This window comes from Leuresthes tenuis, unplaced genomic scaffold, assembly GCF_036924035.1.
Source record: "Leuresthes tenuis unplaced genomic scaffold, fLeuTen1.0.hap1 SCAF_3, whole genome shotgun sequence".
NCBI classification, from domain to species: domain Eukaryota; kingdom Metazoa; phylum Chordata; class Actinopteri; order Atheriniformes; family Atherinopsidae; genus Leuresthes; species Leuresthes tenuis.
Genome location: NW_027325357.1, coordinates 1844892 through 1862671, shown reverse-complemented (window position 1 = coordinate 1862671; position 17780 = coordinate 1844892). Strand labels below are relative to the sequence as shown.

At 43.4% G+C, this 17780-nt stretch overlaps 1 protein-coding gene across 3 annotated transcripts in view; it reads left to right on the top strand.

The window, feature by feature from the left end:
* Positions 1-17780, top strand: part of rnf123 (ring finger protein 123) — a 109887-nt gene that overhangs the window by 27771 nt on the left and 64336 nt on the right. For all 3 annotated transcript variants that reach the window (XM_072381380.1, XM_072381378.1, XM_072381379.1), the window contains exons 24-28: positions 753-898; positions 3211-3294; positions 10446-10553; positions 10633-10810; positions 15365-15439. In XM_072381380.1, coding sequence (XP_072237481.1) covers positions 753-898; positions 3211-3294; positions 10446-10553; positions 10633-10810; positions 15365-15439 — 591 coding nt within the window. The remainder of the gene's footprint in view (positions 1-752; positions 899-3210; positions 3295-10445; positions 10554-10632; positions 10811-15364; positions 15440-17780) is intronic.

Below are 17780 nucleotides of genomic sequence, written 5' to 3'. Positions count from 1 at the left end.
TTACTTCCTGGTTTAGAGTGACATCAGCGTCCAGCAGCTGATTGGTCACTGTTTAACTTCCTGTTTCTGTCTCCTCTCTGTCCCAAAGTCGAGGGTAGCCACGGTAACGACGGCCTGCTGCTGGGACGCCACTCTTTAACTTCCTGTTTATGTCTCCTCTCTGTCCCAAAGTCGAGGGTAGCCATGGTAACAACGGCCTGCTGCTGATTGGTCACTGTTTAACTTCCTGTTTCTGTCTCCTCTCTGTCCCAAAGTCGAGGGGAGCCATGGTAACGACGGCCTGCTGCTGATTGGTCACTGTTTAACTTCCTGTTTCTGTCTCCTCTCTGTCCCAAAGTCGAGGGGAGCCATGGTAACGACGGCCTGCTGCTGATTGGTCACTGTTTAACTTCCTGTTTCTGTCTCCTCTTTGTCCCAAAGTCGAGTGTAGCCACGGTAACGACAGCCTGCTGCTTATTGGTCACTGTTTAACTTCCTGTTTCTGTCTCCTCTCTGTCCCAAAGTCGAGGGTAGCCATGGTAACGACGGCCTGCTGCTGATTGGTCACTGTTTAACTTCCTGTTTCTGTCTCCTCTCTGTCCCAAAGTCGAGGGTAGCCACGGTAACGACGGTCTGCTGCTGATTGGTCACTGTTTAACTTCCTGTTTCTGTCTCCTCTCTGTCCCAAAGTCGAGGGTAGCCATGGTAACGACGGCCTGCTGCTGATTGGTCACTGTTTAACTTCCTGTTTCTGTCTCCTCTCTGTCCCAAAGTCGAGGGGAGCCATGGTAACGACGGCCTGCTGCTGGGACGGCCGCACGAGGAGCCCGATCAGCCAATCGCTGACAAGTCCCTGCTGGAGATTGTGGATGGGATCGTGATGATGTACAACCTGAGCGTCCATCAGCAGCTGGGGAAGGTGAGTGGTTTCCACGGTTCTTCGCCGGCTCTCCATCCGTAACCCTCCACATCACGTCTCAAGGTTTGGTTAAATTTCTGCTTTTAGAAATAAAAAAGAGTCGAGCTGCCGGCGGTTTTAGCTTTAATTTGAACAGTTTGTTTCACTGAATAACTGAGATCCTTAATCTGAATAACTGAGATCCTTATTCTGAATAACTGAGATCCTTATTCTGAATAACTGAGATCCTTATTCTGAATAACTGAGATCCTTAATCTGAATAACTGAGATCCTTATTCTGAATAACTGAGATCCTTATTCTGATTAACTGAGATCCTTATTCTGAATAACTGAGATCCTTATTCTGATTAACTGAGATCCTTATTCTGATTAACTGAGATCCTTATTCTGAATAATTGAGATCCTTAATCTGAATAACTGAGATCTTTATTATGAATAACTGAGATCCTTATTCTAAATAACTGAGATCCTTATTCTGAATAACTGAGATCCTTAATCTGAATAACTGAGATCCTTAATCTGAATAACTGAGATCCTTATTCTGAATAACTGAGATCCTTATTCTGAATAACTGAGATCCTTATTCTGAATAACTGAGATCCTTATTCTGAATAACTGAGATCCTTATTCTGAATAACTGAGATCCTTATTCTGAATAACTGAGATCCTTATTCTGAATAACTGAGATCCTTATTCTGAATAACTGAGATCCTTATTCTGAATAACTGAGATCCTTATTCTGAATAACTGAGATCCTTATTCTGAATAACTGAGATCCTTATTCTGAATAACTGAGATCCTTATTCTGAATAACTGAGATCCTTATTCTGAATAACTGAGATCCTTAATCTGAATAACTGAGATCCTTATTCTGAATAACTGAGATCCTTAATCTGAATAACTGAGATCCTTAATCTGAATAACTGAGATCCTTAATCTGAATAACTGAGATCCTTATTCTGAATAACTGAGATCCTTAATCTGAATAACTGAGATCCTTATTCTGAATAACTGAGATCCTTATTCTGAATAACTGAGATCCTTATTCTGAATAACTGAGATCCTTATTCTGAATAACTGAGATCCTTATTCTGAATAACTGAGATCCTTAATCTGAATAACTGAGATCCTTATTCTGAATAACTGAGATCCTTAATCTGAATAACTGAGATCCTTATTCTGAATAACTGAGATCCTTATTCTGAATAACTGAGATCCTTATTCTGAATAACTGAGATCCTTATTCTGAATAACTGAGATCCTTATTCTGAATAACTGAGATCCTTATTCTGAATAACTGAGATCCTTATTCTGAATAACTGAGATCCTTATTCTGAATAACTGAGATCCTTAATCTGAATAACTGAGATCCTTAGACCAAGATCCATCAAAACTAAAATCACAATTTTGATGTAATTCATCCTTAAAACCTGCTGATAATCCACTGATCAATGTTTTCCTGACAAAAACACAAATGTTCCATAAATCCAGTTAAAACTGAGACCGATAAAATGTCCGTTCACCTCTTTATGTCTATTTTTATGTTTATTTTTATGTATTTAGAAGACGCTTTTATCCAAATTAACCTTAAACCTTCAGAAACTCCCACAGACCTGCTGCTTCATGTCCAGCCGGCGGTGCGCAGCAGGAAGTGATCACATGACTCCGTGCCGTTCATCCTGATGTGTTCAGGACAGGAAATAAAAATAAATAAACAATAATAAATAAAAACGTGTTTTAAATGTTTCGGTTACAGAAAGAAGTAATGAAACGTGGACTGAGGTAAAACTGGGTCTTTCCAGGGGGAGAAGCTGATGATCAGCAGCTCACTGAGAACTCCGTGCACGCTGATAAAGGCTCGTGCACGCCCTCGTGCGCTGATAAAGGCTCGTGCACGCCCTCGTGCGCTGATAAAGGCTCGTGCACGCCCTCGTGCGCTGATAAAGGCTCGTGCACGCCCTTGTGCGCTGATAAAGGCTCACAGGAAGCAGCTGGTTGTTGATTGGCTGCTTTGACCAAAGCGTGGGTTTGAGATGAGGCGTTTTCCTGGCTGTGCACGTGAAGAGCGTGCACGGTGCTTTTAGCCACGTTATTTTCCTCCGTGATGGTTTCATCCCAGTTTGCTCTTGGTGCTGCGGCTCAAACAGCTCGACCTCTGACCTCTCGGTTATTGCCGCGGCGCTTTTCTCATTTTGGGGCCGACAAACCGGAGCGGCGAGCTTCACGGCTCCTCGCCGCTCCGTTTGATTGGCCATCAGCAGAAGGTGCCGCTGCCCCTCGGTGTTATTTACCGTCTGTGCTGTTTCCTGCAGATGGTGGTGGTGGCAGACGACGTGCACGAGTACGCCGTGGCGCTGAAGGATACGGAGGAGAAGATCGCCCGATGCCCGGCCAGAGTGAGCTCACATCCTCTCTGTTCTGTGGTCATTTTATCGCCCCTGGTGGGAAACTTAGTTCTTAGTTTGCAGAAAAGGCCAGAGGACTGGATCAGGGGATCAGCTGAATCTGAACTGATGACGAGCAGAAGATCTCAGAGGAGATGTGCTGACGGACAGATTTACAGTTCAAAAGTCCTGATCCGGCTCTCATTTCTTTATTTAAAACAGGAAACATGTTCAAACCTAAATATAAACCCAGAACCTGAAGGAATGAGGATGAAACGAGTAAATCAAAGCTGTCGGGTTTATTTTGTAGAAACATCTCATGATGCCACCTGTGCAGAGACAGAGCTGCGCTGCGTCGTATCTTCTGTCGTCTTTGTTTTCCAGGCAGCTTCTTTACTTCCTTTAGAGGAAAACTTGGACATCTGGATGGTTAAAAGTTACATCTCCATCCCTCATAAAACCTGCTCACCTTTTAAGGTTTTCCAGATGCCTGAAACGCAGAAATGTAGCGTGCAGAAGATCAGCCTCATTTCTTTCTCTGTTTCCCAGAAAACAGGAAGCAGCTGCAGGGATTCACTGAAACATGATCAAACATGAACATAAACCCAGAATCTGAGGCAGAACCAGAGTTTTTTATCAGTTCTCAGCAGCTTTAAAGTGAATCTCTGGTCTGAGCTCCTTTATTCTCCAACACAGCCTGAACCCTCTGAGACAAGCTTTCTGTCATTTCTTTAAGGAGTCTTCAGGAATAGTTCTCCAGGCTTCTTGAAGGACATCCCAAAGCTCTTCTTTGGATGTGGGCTGCCTTTTGTTCCGTTCTCTGTCAGATGATCCCACACTGCTTCAATAATGTTGAGGTCCGGGCTCTGGGGAGGATTCATCCCTCCATAAGACCTGTTGCCACTGATTTTCAGTCCACTTCTTGTGTCATTTGGCATAGCTCAGCCTTTTCTCCCTGTTTCCCTTCCTTAAGAACGGCTTCTTGACAGCCACCCTTCCATGGAGCCCATTTCTGATGAGGCTTGGGCCAACAGTAGATGGATCAGCTGAAGGTCCAGATGCATCTCTCAGGTCCTGTCAGGTCACAGCTGGATTTTTTCCTCTTTCTTAAGGACATCACTTTCAGATCCTGTTCATCTGCTGGAGATAGTTTTTTAGGCCTGACACTTCTTCTTTTGTCCTCCACTTGTCCAGTTTCCTCAAATGTTTTAAGGACACACTGCACACCATGCTGAGATATGCCAAGTTTTCAGCTAATAGCTCTTTGGGAATCACCTTGTTGCTGCAGAAATCCTATTTTCTGTCTGTCAAACTGTTTTTTCTTTGCTGTTTTTCATAGATGCAGCTAAAGAAATGGGAACAAATGATGTGTCTTTGTGACAGGCTGCTGGTAACAAATTGCCTAAAGATCCAGTTTAAAATGGCTTCTTCGCTAAGTTGTCTGTTCTGTGTCGACACAACACTGGTTCATCCCTTGAGTTAGGAGCCTTTTTTCTGCCTGAATGGGTCAAAGGTCAGAGTTAAGTGGCTGAACAAAGAAAAAACACTGAAAATGCTCAGGTACAAGGACTGAAAATGAGGGAAAAAGCAGAAAATGTCCAAAGAAAAGCTCTGAAAGAGCTTCAGAAAGCTGCAGAACTATTGATCAGGACACTTTAAAGGTTACAGAAAGCTGCAGAACTGTTGATCAGGACACTTTAAAGGCTTCAGAAAGCTGCAGAACTGTTGATCAGGACACTTTAAAGGTTTCAGAAAGCTGCAGAACTGTTGATCAGGACACTTTAAAGGTTTCAGAAAGCTGCAGAACTGTTGATCAGGACACTTTAAAGGCTTCAGAAAGCTGCAGAACTATTGATCAGGACACTTTAAAGGTTACAGAAAGCTGCAGAACTGTTGATCAGGACACTTTAAAGGTTACAGAAAGCTGCAGAACTGTTGATCAGGACACTTTAAAGGTTTCAGAAAGCTGCAGAACTGCTGATCAGGACACTTTAAAGGTTTCAGAAAGCTGCAGAACTATTGATCAGGACACTTTAAAGGTCTCAGAAAGCTGCAGAACTGTTGATCAGGACACTTTAAAGGTTACAGAAAGCTGCAGAACTGTTTATCAGGACACTTTAAAGGTTTCAGAAAGCTGCAGAACTATTGATCAGGACACTTTAAAGGTTACAGAAAGCTGCAGAACTGTTGATCAGGACACTTTAAAGGTTACAGAAAGCTGCAGAACTGTTGATCAGGACACTTTAAAGGTTTCAGAAAGCTGCAGAACTATTGATCAGGACACTTTAAAGGTCACAGAAAGCTGCAGAACTGTTGATCAGGACACTTTAAAGGTTTCAGAAAGCTGCAGAACTGTTGATCAGGACACTTTAAAGGTTTCAGAAAGCTGCAGAACTATTGATCAGGACACTTTAAAGGTCACAGAAAGCTGCAGAACTGTTGATCAGGACACTTTAAAGGTTTCAGAAAGCTGCAGAACTGTTGATCAGGACACTTTAAAGGTTTCAGAAAGCTGCAGAACTGTTGATCAGGACACTTTAAAGGTTTCAGAAAGCTGCAGAACTATTGATCAGGACACTTTAAAGGTTTCAGAAAGCTGCAGAACTATTGATCAGGACACTTTAAAGGCTTCAGAAAGCTGCAGAACTGTTGATCAGGACACTTTAAAGGTTACAGAAAGCTGCAGAACTATTGATCAGGACACTTTAAAGGCTTCAGAAAGCTGCAGAACTATTGATCAGGACACTTTAAAGGTTTCAGAAAGCTGCAGAACTGTTGATCAGGACACTTTAAAGGTTTCAGAAAGCTGCAGAACTGTTGATCAGGACACTTTAAAGGTTTCAGAAAGCTGCAGAACTGTTGATCAGGACACTTTAAAGGTTTCAGAAAGCTGCAGAACTATTGATTGGGACACTTTAAAGGTTTCAGAAAGCTGCAGAACTGTTGATCAGGACACTTTAAAGGTTTCAGAAAGCTGCAGAACTATTGATCAGGACACTTTAAAGGTCACAGAAAGCTGCAGAACTGTTGATCAGGACACTTTAAAGGTCTCAGAAAGCTGCAGAACTGTTGATCAGGACACTTTAAAGGTTTCAGAAAGCTGCAGAACTGTTGATCAGGACACTTTAAAGGTCTCAGAAAGCTGCAGAACTGTTGATCAGGACACTTTAAAGGTTACAGAAAGCTGCAGAACTGTTGATCAGGACACTTTAAAGGTTTCAGAAAGCTGCAGAACTATTGATCAGGACACTTTAAAGGTTACAGAAAGCTGCAGAACTGTTGATCAGGACACTTTAAAGGTTACAGAAAGCTGCAGAACTGTTGATCAGGACACTTTAAAGGTTACAGAAAGCTGCAGAACTGTTGATCAGGACACTTTAAAGGTTACAGAAAGCTGCAGAACTGTTGATCAGGACACTTTAAAGGTTACAGAAAGCTGCAGAACTGTTGATCAGGACACTTTAAAGGTTACAGAAAGCTGCAGAACTGTTGATCAGGACACTTTAAAGGTTACAGAAAGCTGCAGAACTGTTGATCAGGACACTTTAAAGGTTACAGAAAGCTGCAGAACTGTTGATCAGGACACTTTAAAGGTCTCAGAAAGCTGCAGAACTGTTGATCAGGACACTTTAAAGGTTTCAGAAAGCTGCAGAATTGTTGATCAGGACACTTTAAAGGTTACAGAAAGCTGCAGAACTGTTGATCAGGACACTTTAAAGGTTTCAGAAAGCTGCAGAACTATTGATCAGGACACTTTAAAGGTTACAGAAAGCTGCAGAACTGTTGATCAGGACACTTTAAAGGCTTCAGAAAGCTGCAGAACTATTGATCAGGACACTTTAAAGGTTACAGAAAGCTGCAGAACTGTTGATCAGGACACTTTAAAGGTTACAGAAAGCTGCAGAACTGTTGATCAGGACACTTTAAAGGTTACAGAAAGCTGCAGAACTGTTGATCAGGACACTTTAAAGGTTTCAGAAAGCTGCAGAACTGTTGATCAGGACACTTTAAAGGTTACAGAAAGCTGCAGAACTGTTGATCAGGACACTTTAAAGGCTTCAGAAAGCTGCAGAACTATTGATCAGGACACTTTAAAGGTTTCAGAAAGCTGCAGAACTATTGATCAGGACACTTTAAAGGTTACAGAAAGCTGCAGAACTATTGATCAGGACACTTTAAAGGTTTCAGAAAGCTGCAGAACTGTTGATCAGGACACTTTAAAGGTTTCAGAAAGCTGCAGAACTATTGATCAGGACACTTTAAAGGTCTCAGAAAGCTGCAGAACTGTTGATCAGGACACTTTAAAGGTTTCAGAAAGCTGCAGAACTGTTGATCAGGACACTTTAAAGGTTTCAGAAAGCTGCAGAACTGTTGATCAGGACACTTTAAAGGTTTCAGAAAGCTGCAGAACTATTGATCAGGACACTTTAAAGGTTACAGAAAGCTGAAGAACTGTTGATCAGGACACTTTAAAGGTCTCAGAAAGCTGCAGAACTGTTGATCAGGACACTTTAAAGGTTTCAGAAAGCTGCAGAACTATTGATCAGGACACTTTAAAGGTTTCAGAAAGCTGCAGAACTGTTGATCAGGACACTTTAAAGGTTACAGAAAGCTGCAGAACTGTTGATCAGGACACTTTAAAGTTACAGGAAAGTCTGAGAGAAATGAGGCTGGGTCCTATATTGTTAATCTTCATGGTTTCCTCTCCTTCCTGTTCCAGCTCTCAGTCTTTTAGCTCATCTTAAAGTTCAGGATTATAGTTTCTTCTTTGAAATTATTTAGCTCTTTTTTACGTGTCCATCAGAAAAGCTGCAGTGACTCAGAGTGACTTTGATTTAGCTCAAAGCAGGAGATAAGCTGACATGTGGAACCTCTGATCTGTTGTTCTGATTATTGAGTCAGACGTTTGTTGTTGAGCTGAAGGTAATTAGCTCAGAGCTCCTTGTTAACGCAGGACACAAGTGTCAGAGGAAAGTTTGCTGAAGTAAACAACAGATAAACTTCATTCTAATGAACCAAGGAGGTCATTTTTGTTTTACTGTGATGGTGAAGATGCTCTGAACTGAAAATTTGAACAGTATGGAGAAAAGAAGGCGGATTCCTGCTGTTTCTTCATTGAATTACAGACAGCGTGAAGCCTGAAAATTTTGTTTTTAATTTTTTTTTTCCCTTTCTTTTGCTAATAAGCATCCGTCCATCACTTCAGACCTGCAACTTGTTTTCAAACATGGTTGAAGCCAATTTAGGGCTTCTAATAAGGAAAAAAGATCAAAGATGTTCAGAGGAGCTTCAGTTTGTGTTAAAAACAATGTTCCTCAGAGAAAGACTGGAAGGGATCTGCATATTTCTGCCTCTACAGAGCAGAATATCATTAAAGCATTGAAGGAATCTGGAGGAGTTTCAGTGTAAAGGACGAGGGAGCAAGCCTAAGCTGGACCCCGTGACCTCTGACCCCTCAGACGCTGCATCAAGAACCGTCATTCATCAGCAGCTGATAGAAGCACCTGGACAAGGGATTACTGTGGAAACCTTTGTCAAGCACCACAATACAGAGTTCCATTCACAAGCTTTACTGTGCAGGAAAGAAGCCTGATGTTAACCTCGTCCACTTCTCTGGGCTCGGAGGCGTCTGGGATGGACCGTCACACGGTGGAAACGTGTGCTGTGGTCAGACCCATCAGTATTCCACATCTTTGTTGGAAGAAATGGAGCAAAGAGCAAAAGCAGCATCCAGCCTGCTGTCAGCAACCAGTCCCTGCAGCCAGGCTCTGTGATGGTATGGGGTTGGATCAGGGGGCAAAGCTCATTTCCACTTCTGTGACGGCAGCATTAATGCAGAAAAGCTCACTGAGATTTTACAGCAACATATGCTGCCTTCAAGGCCACATCTTTTCCTGGGACGTCCCAGCATTGTTCAAGCAGACCATGGAAAACCACATTCTGCCACATTCCAAAGGCCTGGCTGAGGAAGAAGAGGTACGGGTGCTGGACTGGCTGCCTGCAGTCCTGACCTGTCCCCAGCAGAGAAACAACCACCCCCCCGCCCTGCTGCACACCTTAAGACCTGTTTAAGGAGGAATGGGACAAAATAACAGCTGGAACTCTGCATCACCTGGTTTCCTCAGAGTCAGAACGGCTTTAAGTGTTGGCAGAAGGAAACAAAGTGTTTGGTCATTATTTGGTATAATTTGGTCATTATTTGGTATATTTGGTCATTATTTGGTATATTTGGTCATTAATTGGTATAATTTGGTCATTATTTGGTATAATTTGGTCATTATTTGGTATATTTTGGTCATTATTTGGTATATTTGGTCATTATTTGGTATATTTGGTCATTATTTGGTATAATTTGGTCATTATTTGGTATAATTTGGTCATTATTTGGTATATTTGGTCATTATTTAGTATAATTTGGTCATTATTTGGTATATTTTGATCATTATTTGGTATAATTTGGTCATTATTTAGTGTAATTCGGTCATTATTTGGTGTAATTCGGTCATTATTTGGTGTAATTTGGACATTATTTGGTGTAATTTGGTCATTATTGGTATTCAGACGTGTTTGCAGGAAGAATGGGACAAAATAACAGCTGGAGCTCTGCATCACCTGGTTTCCTCAGAGTCAGAACGGCTTTAAGTGTTGGCAGAAGGAAACAAAGTGGGAAAAGATTCACTGACTTTATGGGATGCTGCAGGTCTGAGGTGTAGAAATGATGTTTGTTAACAGATTAAATGAAGCTGATGAGACATTAGTTCAAATTCCAGCTTATTTTACCCAAAATGCTGTAGTCTTTACCTAAATTTGCGTCAATAATACAGTTTTATTACCACTCAGCACATACTTTCATGTGGCATCTCTATCTTTTATTATGTTCATGTTAATCTTTATTTGAATATATCTTTAATTTGAAGTCATTTAGAATGTGTTGCAGGTCTGAGGTGTAGAAATGATGTTTGTTAACAGATTAAATGAAGCTGAACAGGAAATAAGTTGAGTTCAGAAAACAGACTAAATGGAAAATTGGTGTTTATCTTCACCCCATCCTGTCGTTTTTGGATTGGAGCATCTTATTGAATCGGTTTGTCTTTGGTTAACTCTCCTTTTGCTTTATTCTGCTGTTTCCTGCTGGAGTTAAAGTGACTCCATCTTGTTTCCAGCGTGCAGACATCCAGGAGGAGCTCCAGAAGAGTCAGAAGGTGTTTGCAGAGAAGCTGAACCACCTGAGCCGCAGACTGGCCTGGATCAACGCCACCATCTACTCCAAGGTGATGCAGCTCCTGCATGTGTTGGTCGTCTGAAGCGTTCTCTCCTCTGCTGCTTCACTCTTAGCTCTGATGTGTGCAGGAAAAGATGCTGGACGTGTACTGGCTGCTGTGTGTTTGCATTCGCACCATCGAACACGCCGACAACACCGGCTCTCTGTTCGCCTTCGCTCCAGAGTTCTACCTCAATGTGGCCATGAACGCCTACAGCGCCCTGAAGAACTACTTCAGCCCCGCCAACAGCATGGAGGAACTGCCAGGTACCTTAAAATGTCACCGAAAACCTGAACAGGGTCTGAAGGCAAAGTCTGAAAGAAAGCCGACCTCTTTCTGCCTGCTTCCTGAGGTCTTAAGGCCACATATTTATTTTCCTCCTGTTCCTGGGAGCAGATATCAGGGCGTCTGAGGTCACCAGCAGGTGCAAAACTCCCCCAAAACACAACCCTGGTATTTTTTTTGAGTTCTCCTTTGTTTGACTAGCTGTTCTCAGTTGGCTCCGCCTCCTCTGCTAAGCCCCGCCCATTCACAGCCACCCTGCTGGACGGATGAAGCCAGCTTCTGGTGGAAATGTTCTGCTGTCAGCTGCACTGAGGAGCATGCATCTTCCATCCAGCAGCAGCCTCAGAGGATATAAGAGCCCAGTGGGTAAACTATATCTGAGGGTAACGAGTTACGCTGTTTGCTAGCATCTGCTGCTAACTTACAGCTAACTGCTAAACTATTTCCCCGCATATATCAGGGCGTCTGAAGCCACCAGCAGCTGTAAAACTCCCCAAAAACACAGCCCTGGTATTTATTTACTTCCTCTTTGTTTGAAAGTTCCTCATTTAAAGAGTCATTCTGATTTTCATTTCTAAAGTACGTCACTCCTTAAGTTGGCTCCGCCTCCTCTGCTAAGCCCCGCCCACTCACATCCACCCTGCTGGACGGATGAAGCCAGCTTCTGGTGGAAATGTTCTGCTGTCAGCTGTACTGAGGAGCATGCATCTTCCATCCAGCAGCAGCCTCAGAGGATATAAGAGCCCAGTGGATAAACTATATCTGAGGCTAATGTTCCAGCAGAGTTAGCTAAAGACTGTGAATGTGCAGCAAACACTTTTCATCCCACTGTTTTAACAACTTGGTCCAGTTCAACGCTGGACTGAAGGAACTGAGCCACAAAGAGGATCAGTTCCAGCTCTCAGAGCCTGAACTTCAGAGCAGGGAAATGGAAGCATCTGAGAAATAACTCCTCATGGTTTATTTACTGATTTATTTCTTCCTTTAGGAGCAGCTAACGCTAACAGCTTAGCTAATGAAGATAACGTACACCAACTTCTAAGGAGTTACTGCTGTTCCTTTCTGAAAGATGAACATTATTGTTCCCACATTACTTTGTTAGCTGAAGCTAACGCTAACAGCTTAGCTAATGAAGATGACGTTCACCAACTTCTAAGGAGTTACTGCTGCTCCTTTCTGAAAGATGAACATTATTGTTCCCACATTACTTTGTTAGCTGAAGCTAACGCTAACAGCTTAGCTAATGAAGATGACGTACAGCAACTTCTAAGGAGTTACTGCTGTTCCTTTCTGAAAGATGAACATTATTGTTCCCACATTACTTTGTTAGCTGAAGCTTTCTAGCTGAACGGTTCCGTTCTGTAACTCAGACAACCTGCAGCTGTGTTTAAGGTGTGTTTCCAACACAACACCGGTCCTCTCCTCACTCTCGGTGTGCTAACGTTACATTATCGGCATGTTTCTGATAAAGATGGAGGTCTCCAGGTACAATTTTTTAATGAGGTTAATATATCCAAAATGTTTAAACGCAGTAATTAACGGTTCACATGCATTACTACGAGTTACGCTGTGCACATCTCCGGCTTGGTCCATTACTGATGAGAAAGCATTGTTTGCTAGCATCTGCTGCTAACTTAGCAGCTAGCTGTAAGTTAGCATTTAGCTGTAACTTACTGCTAACTTACAGCTAACTGCTAACTTACAGCTAACTGCTAAACTGTTTCCCTCTAGGATCAATAGAGTAACTATCTGTATCTATTAGGGGTGTGACGAGCTCTCGCGAGATTAAATTTAACAATATTTCTTGCCGCTGTCTTGTGAGATTTGTGAGCTATCGAAACTTCTATTTGTGACCTGTGGGGGCAGTAATGCGCCTTTGCTACATCTCGGCTGCCAGAACCTAAAGAAGGAGAAGGAAACTTGAAAAAAAGACATATTTTTTATACTGTTTCCCTCTGGGATCTGGAGTGTTTCTGACTGCAGGAACAGCTTCTTTATGTCTGTGTTACTGCGTTAAATCACAGCAGATGTCCAGGTGTGGATGACAGGTAACGCAGGTAAACACACCTGAACTTTCCTCAGCCAGCGGACAAACACACAGAAACTAACCCTTCACCAACGTGTTGCAGCCTCGCTGAACCAGAGAGGTTCAACCAGCAGGTATTTCAACGAAAGCCCATCTCACACGTGTCAATAAGACCTCAGAAAATCTTCTGGGCTTGTTAAAAAGGGCAGAATATGCTCCCTTTGGTGAATTATCTGCCGCATGCTTTGGTCCAAATGATTCACAGACACAGCAGCTGCTTCATTCTGTTGTTCCTCATTAAAACAGGAAATTAGTGTCAAACTTTCATGACCATTCAGGTCATCTGGGCTGCTCCAGATTTATGTGCAGCCCTCTGAAATGACCGTGCTCTGATTGGATTAAACGTAAGAGACGTCGATGGGAGGAAGTCTGATTATCTGCGTGATCTGAGCTCTGATATTAATGTGAAAACGGCAGAAAGATGGATCATTCTGCAGCTCAGAGAGCTGAAGGCATGGAGATGAAGGAGCTTTAAACAGAGTTTATTACTCCTTCAGAGGATGTTCGTATCAGCCTGAATGATTTCAGACCACCTCAGCCTAAGTCCACATGTCATGTCAGCTCCATGAATTCCCTTTAATCCTCCTTCATCTCACTCAGAACGAGTGGAAATGACTTTAATCCGTGGACGAACCGAAGGGTCTGTGTTGGCTCAAACTGAAGCAGGACGCTCACATGTTCTTCCTGCAGAGATGCTCGACAGGAACGGCGTTCATTTCATTTTCTAACCTTCAAAAATAGCTTTAGAAAACCACAGAAAATCACAAATATTTAGATTTTTGGCTCCGTTTGTTGCTTAATTAAACTCAGACATGAATCTCCTTTTAATTCCTTTTTAGACTTTTTATAATAAACATGACAATTCATAACTTCAGACTTTAACAACAGTGGATTCAGGTTGTCATAGTAACCGGCCTCTTTAAAGGTGACATATCGTGCTTCTTTTTGCACTTTTTTCCTCATCTTTCAGACTTTGTGCTTATGTGGTACCGGAGTTGCTTTTTTTGGGCTTTTCAGTCCCTGAATAACTAAGTCAGAACCGTGTCCACATTTATGGTCCAAAGTGGTTCTGGTTTGCGGTGTTGGACTCCATCAGGGCTGCCCCTTGTCTCCGGCCCTGTTCGTGGTTTTCAGGGACAGGATCTGGAGGTGCAGTCGGGGGGAGGAGGGCGTCTGGTTCTGAACCTCAGGGTTACAGCTCTGCTTTCTGCAGATGATGAGGTTCTGTTGGGTTCTTCAGGCCTTCAGTTCACAGCTGAGTGTGAAGCAGCTCCTCCAGATCTGAGGCCCTGGTTCTGAACCTCCGGGTCGGGATGAGTCTCTGCCTCAGCTGGAGCAGTTTCAGCATCTCTGGACCTGGTTCTGACCCTCCGGGTCGGGATGAGTCTCTGCCTCAGCTGGAGCAGTTTCAGCATCTCTGGACCTGGTTCTCAGTGATGGTGAGTTGGATCAGAGATGGACAGACGGATCGGGGCTTCGTCAGCAGTAATGAGGGCGCTGCTCCGGTCCGTTTGGTGAAGCTGAGCCGGAAGGAGAAGCTTTCAGGTTCCTGCTCCATCTTTGTTCCAACCCTCACCTGTGCTCACAGATCTGGGTTCTGACCCAAAGAAGGAGGTCGTGGATACAAGCGGCTGAAATGAGTTTCCTTCAGAGGGGGGCGGGGCTCAGCCTGTGAGATAGGGGGAGGAGCTCCACCATCCGGGGGGAGGAGATTCATTAGCTGAGGGGAGGAGCTCCAGCATCCGGTGGGAGGAGCTCCACCATATGGTGGGAGGGGCTCCATCATCCGGGGGGAGGAGATTCATTAGCTGAGGGGAGGAGCTCCAGCATCCGGGGGGAGGAGCTTAATCATCCGGAGGGAGGAGCTCCACCATCCAGGGGAGGAGCTCCACCATCCGGGGGGAGGAGATTCATTAGCTGAGGGGAGGAGCTCCAGCATCCGGGGGGAGGAGCTTAATCATCCGGAGGGAGGAGCTCCACCATCCAGGGGAGGAGCTCCACCATCTGGGGGAGGAGCCCCACCATCCGGGGGGAGGAGCTCCACCATCCGGAGGGAGCTCGGAGTAGAGCCGCTGCTCCTCCACATAGAAAGGAGTCAGCTGAGGTGGTTCCTCTGGTTAGGATGCCTCCTGGGAGGAGGCCCCGGGTCAGAACCAGAACCCACTGCGGGGATTATATATCCCATCTGACCTGGGAACACCTCAGGAGGAGCTGGAGAGGGTCGCTGGGGTGTTAAGATAATTCAATAAATTTGCTAAGTGGAGAAACTTGACCTTTAACCTCAAACCCAAAGTTCCAACACTGCAGTGTTTTCATGTCATGGTTCAACCCAAACCTGCACACATGCAGACAGCTTCATGTCTGCTGAGTGTGCACAGAGGTTAACGTGCACTGTCAGCTGCTGCCAGCGCTGCTCCTCACATGTGTCCACATTGATTTCCTCCCGCAGGTTACGAGGAAACCCTGACTCAGCTCGCCGCTATCCTCGCCAAGCACTTTGCAGACCCACGCATCGTTGGAACAGGTAACACACACAGATTCAGAGATGTGTCTGTAATGATGTAACCGTGTCCTCTCCTGAAGTATGTTAAACCCTCTGATGTTTACAGGTTTAAGGTGCTTTTTTGGTTCAGTGAACTGCAGATCTGGTAGAATATCAGATAAACATGGAAATTAAATCAATAACTTTGATAACCCCGCCCCCTCATTTGAATAAATGAATAAAAAAGCAGGTAAATAATGGGCATCACAGTCCCACTGCTGTTTGTTTCATTAAATATCTTCAGCTCATCTTATTTTTTGGGGATTGATTGATGTGTTTGTTTCTATCAGAAGCCGATTGGCTCAAAGTAAAATTAGTATCATAGAACTTTTAACTGTGCGTTTCAACCAACATCTTCAGTTAAAATATGTGTTTCTCTGCTCCTCTTCCTCAGCTGTCTCCTGTTACGTTAGAGTTTCATGTTCAGATGACTGTTTATGTTTAGCAGGAGTCTCCAGTTTGTCTCTTTTCTGCAGCAGATTCATGACTGAAGGCAGAACTAAGAATGCAAATCAGGAGCAGAGAGGAAGACTGTTGGTTTTTTGTTCCCTGGATGATTCCCTGCAGTCTTTCCCCTCATTTCCCTGTAAAATGCTTCAGTTAACATACAGTCTTTAATTTAGCCAATGCAGTGCCTGTATTTTTACCAGCAGGTGATAAATCCCACAGAAGGCCGAGTGCTTAGTGTGTTATTTATCTGCTAAGACGTGTGTTCCAGGAAGCCGTCGCTGTTTATCACGATCAGACCGCAGCGATCAGTCACCCTCCTCTTATCGGAGATGTTTCCTCAGAAAAATCCTGCTGCAGCGATAAGTGATTGAGAGGATGAAGAAGAGCCAGAAACGCTCAACATGACAGTAAAATCTGTGTTGTAGTGACGACCTGCTGCAGAGAAACGAGTCCTGCTGTGACCATCGCCTTCAGCTGAAGAGCTAATTAAATTTATGCATTACTGCATCTGTTGGGCTCATGAGAACGCTGCACTAAAACACTTCAGAAACCTGAATATGACCGGCCTCGTTGCACTGGTTTAAACGCTGTGTGTCCTGAAAGAAAAGCAAGTCTGATATGATTTGTTTAAGTGTTTCAGGGCGTTATTATTAGTTTTATTCATGGAGCACTTAAATATGAAGAAGAAGTGCAGCATCTTCTTAAAAGGTTGTTCTACAGACTCAGAACAGCCACCATTTACGGCCTTTAAAACAGCACCAGAACCTTTAAGATGACCCTGTAACAGGAAGCCAGTGGAAAGAAGCCAATATTGATGTTATATGATGAGTCTGAACTGAAAATGGTTTTCATGTAGAAACTCCAAACAAAATTAAAATGTAGGGTCAAAAATCAGACCAAGAAAACTGTCCAGATCCCCTTCAGATCTGTTTGGTTTTCAGTCTGTGTCTAATTCCAGTTGCAGGATATCTCATTTCTATGTTCACGGACAGATGCATTTGAATGCTCTGCAAAGAAACGGAAGCTAATCTTTCAAGATCTAAAAAAAGGACCCGAAAGGCAACATTTACAAAGAAAACAAGGTGGGCCCAGTATTGAACCTTGAGGAACTCCACATGCAAGCAGGGCAGCAGCTGAAAATACCTCGTTCATAACTGAGAAACATCAAATACGACTTAGACCACTACAGAATTATACCTTCTTACAGTGCGCTGTTAAAGCAGTCAGAACACAGCTTTTATTCATTAAGAACAACTTTAAAACTTAGCATATTTGTAGCCGAGGAGATGAGAACTGCATCTGTTGGGCTCATGAGAACGCTGCACTAAAACACTTCAGAGACCTGAATATGACCGGCCTCGTTGCACTGGTTTAAACGCTGTGTGTCCTGAAAGAAAAGCAAGTCTGATATGATTTGTTTAAGTGTTTCAGGGCGTTATTATTAGTTTTATTCATGGAGCACTTAAATATGAAGAAGAAGTGCAGCATCTTCTTAAAAGGTTGTTCTACAGGCTCAGAACAGAACAGCCACTCTGTTTTTCTGATTGGTCGACTTTATCGTTCTTGGACCATTTACGGCCTTTAAAACAGCACCAGAACCTTTAAGATGACTCTGAAACAGGAAGAAATGGTTTTCATGTAGAAACTCCAAACAAATTTAAAATGTAGGGTCAAAAATCAGACCGAGAAAACTGTCCAGATCCCCTTCAGATCTGTTTGGTTTTCAGTCTGTGTCTAATTCCAGTTGCAGGATATCTAATTTCTATGTTCACGGACAGATGCATTTGAATGCTCTGCAAAGAAATGGAAGCTAATCTTTCAAGATCTAAAAAAAAGGACCCGAAAGGCAACATTTACAAAGGAAACAAAGGTG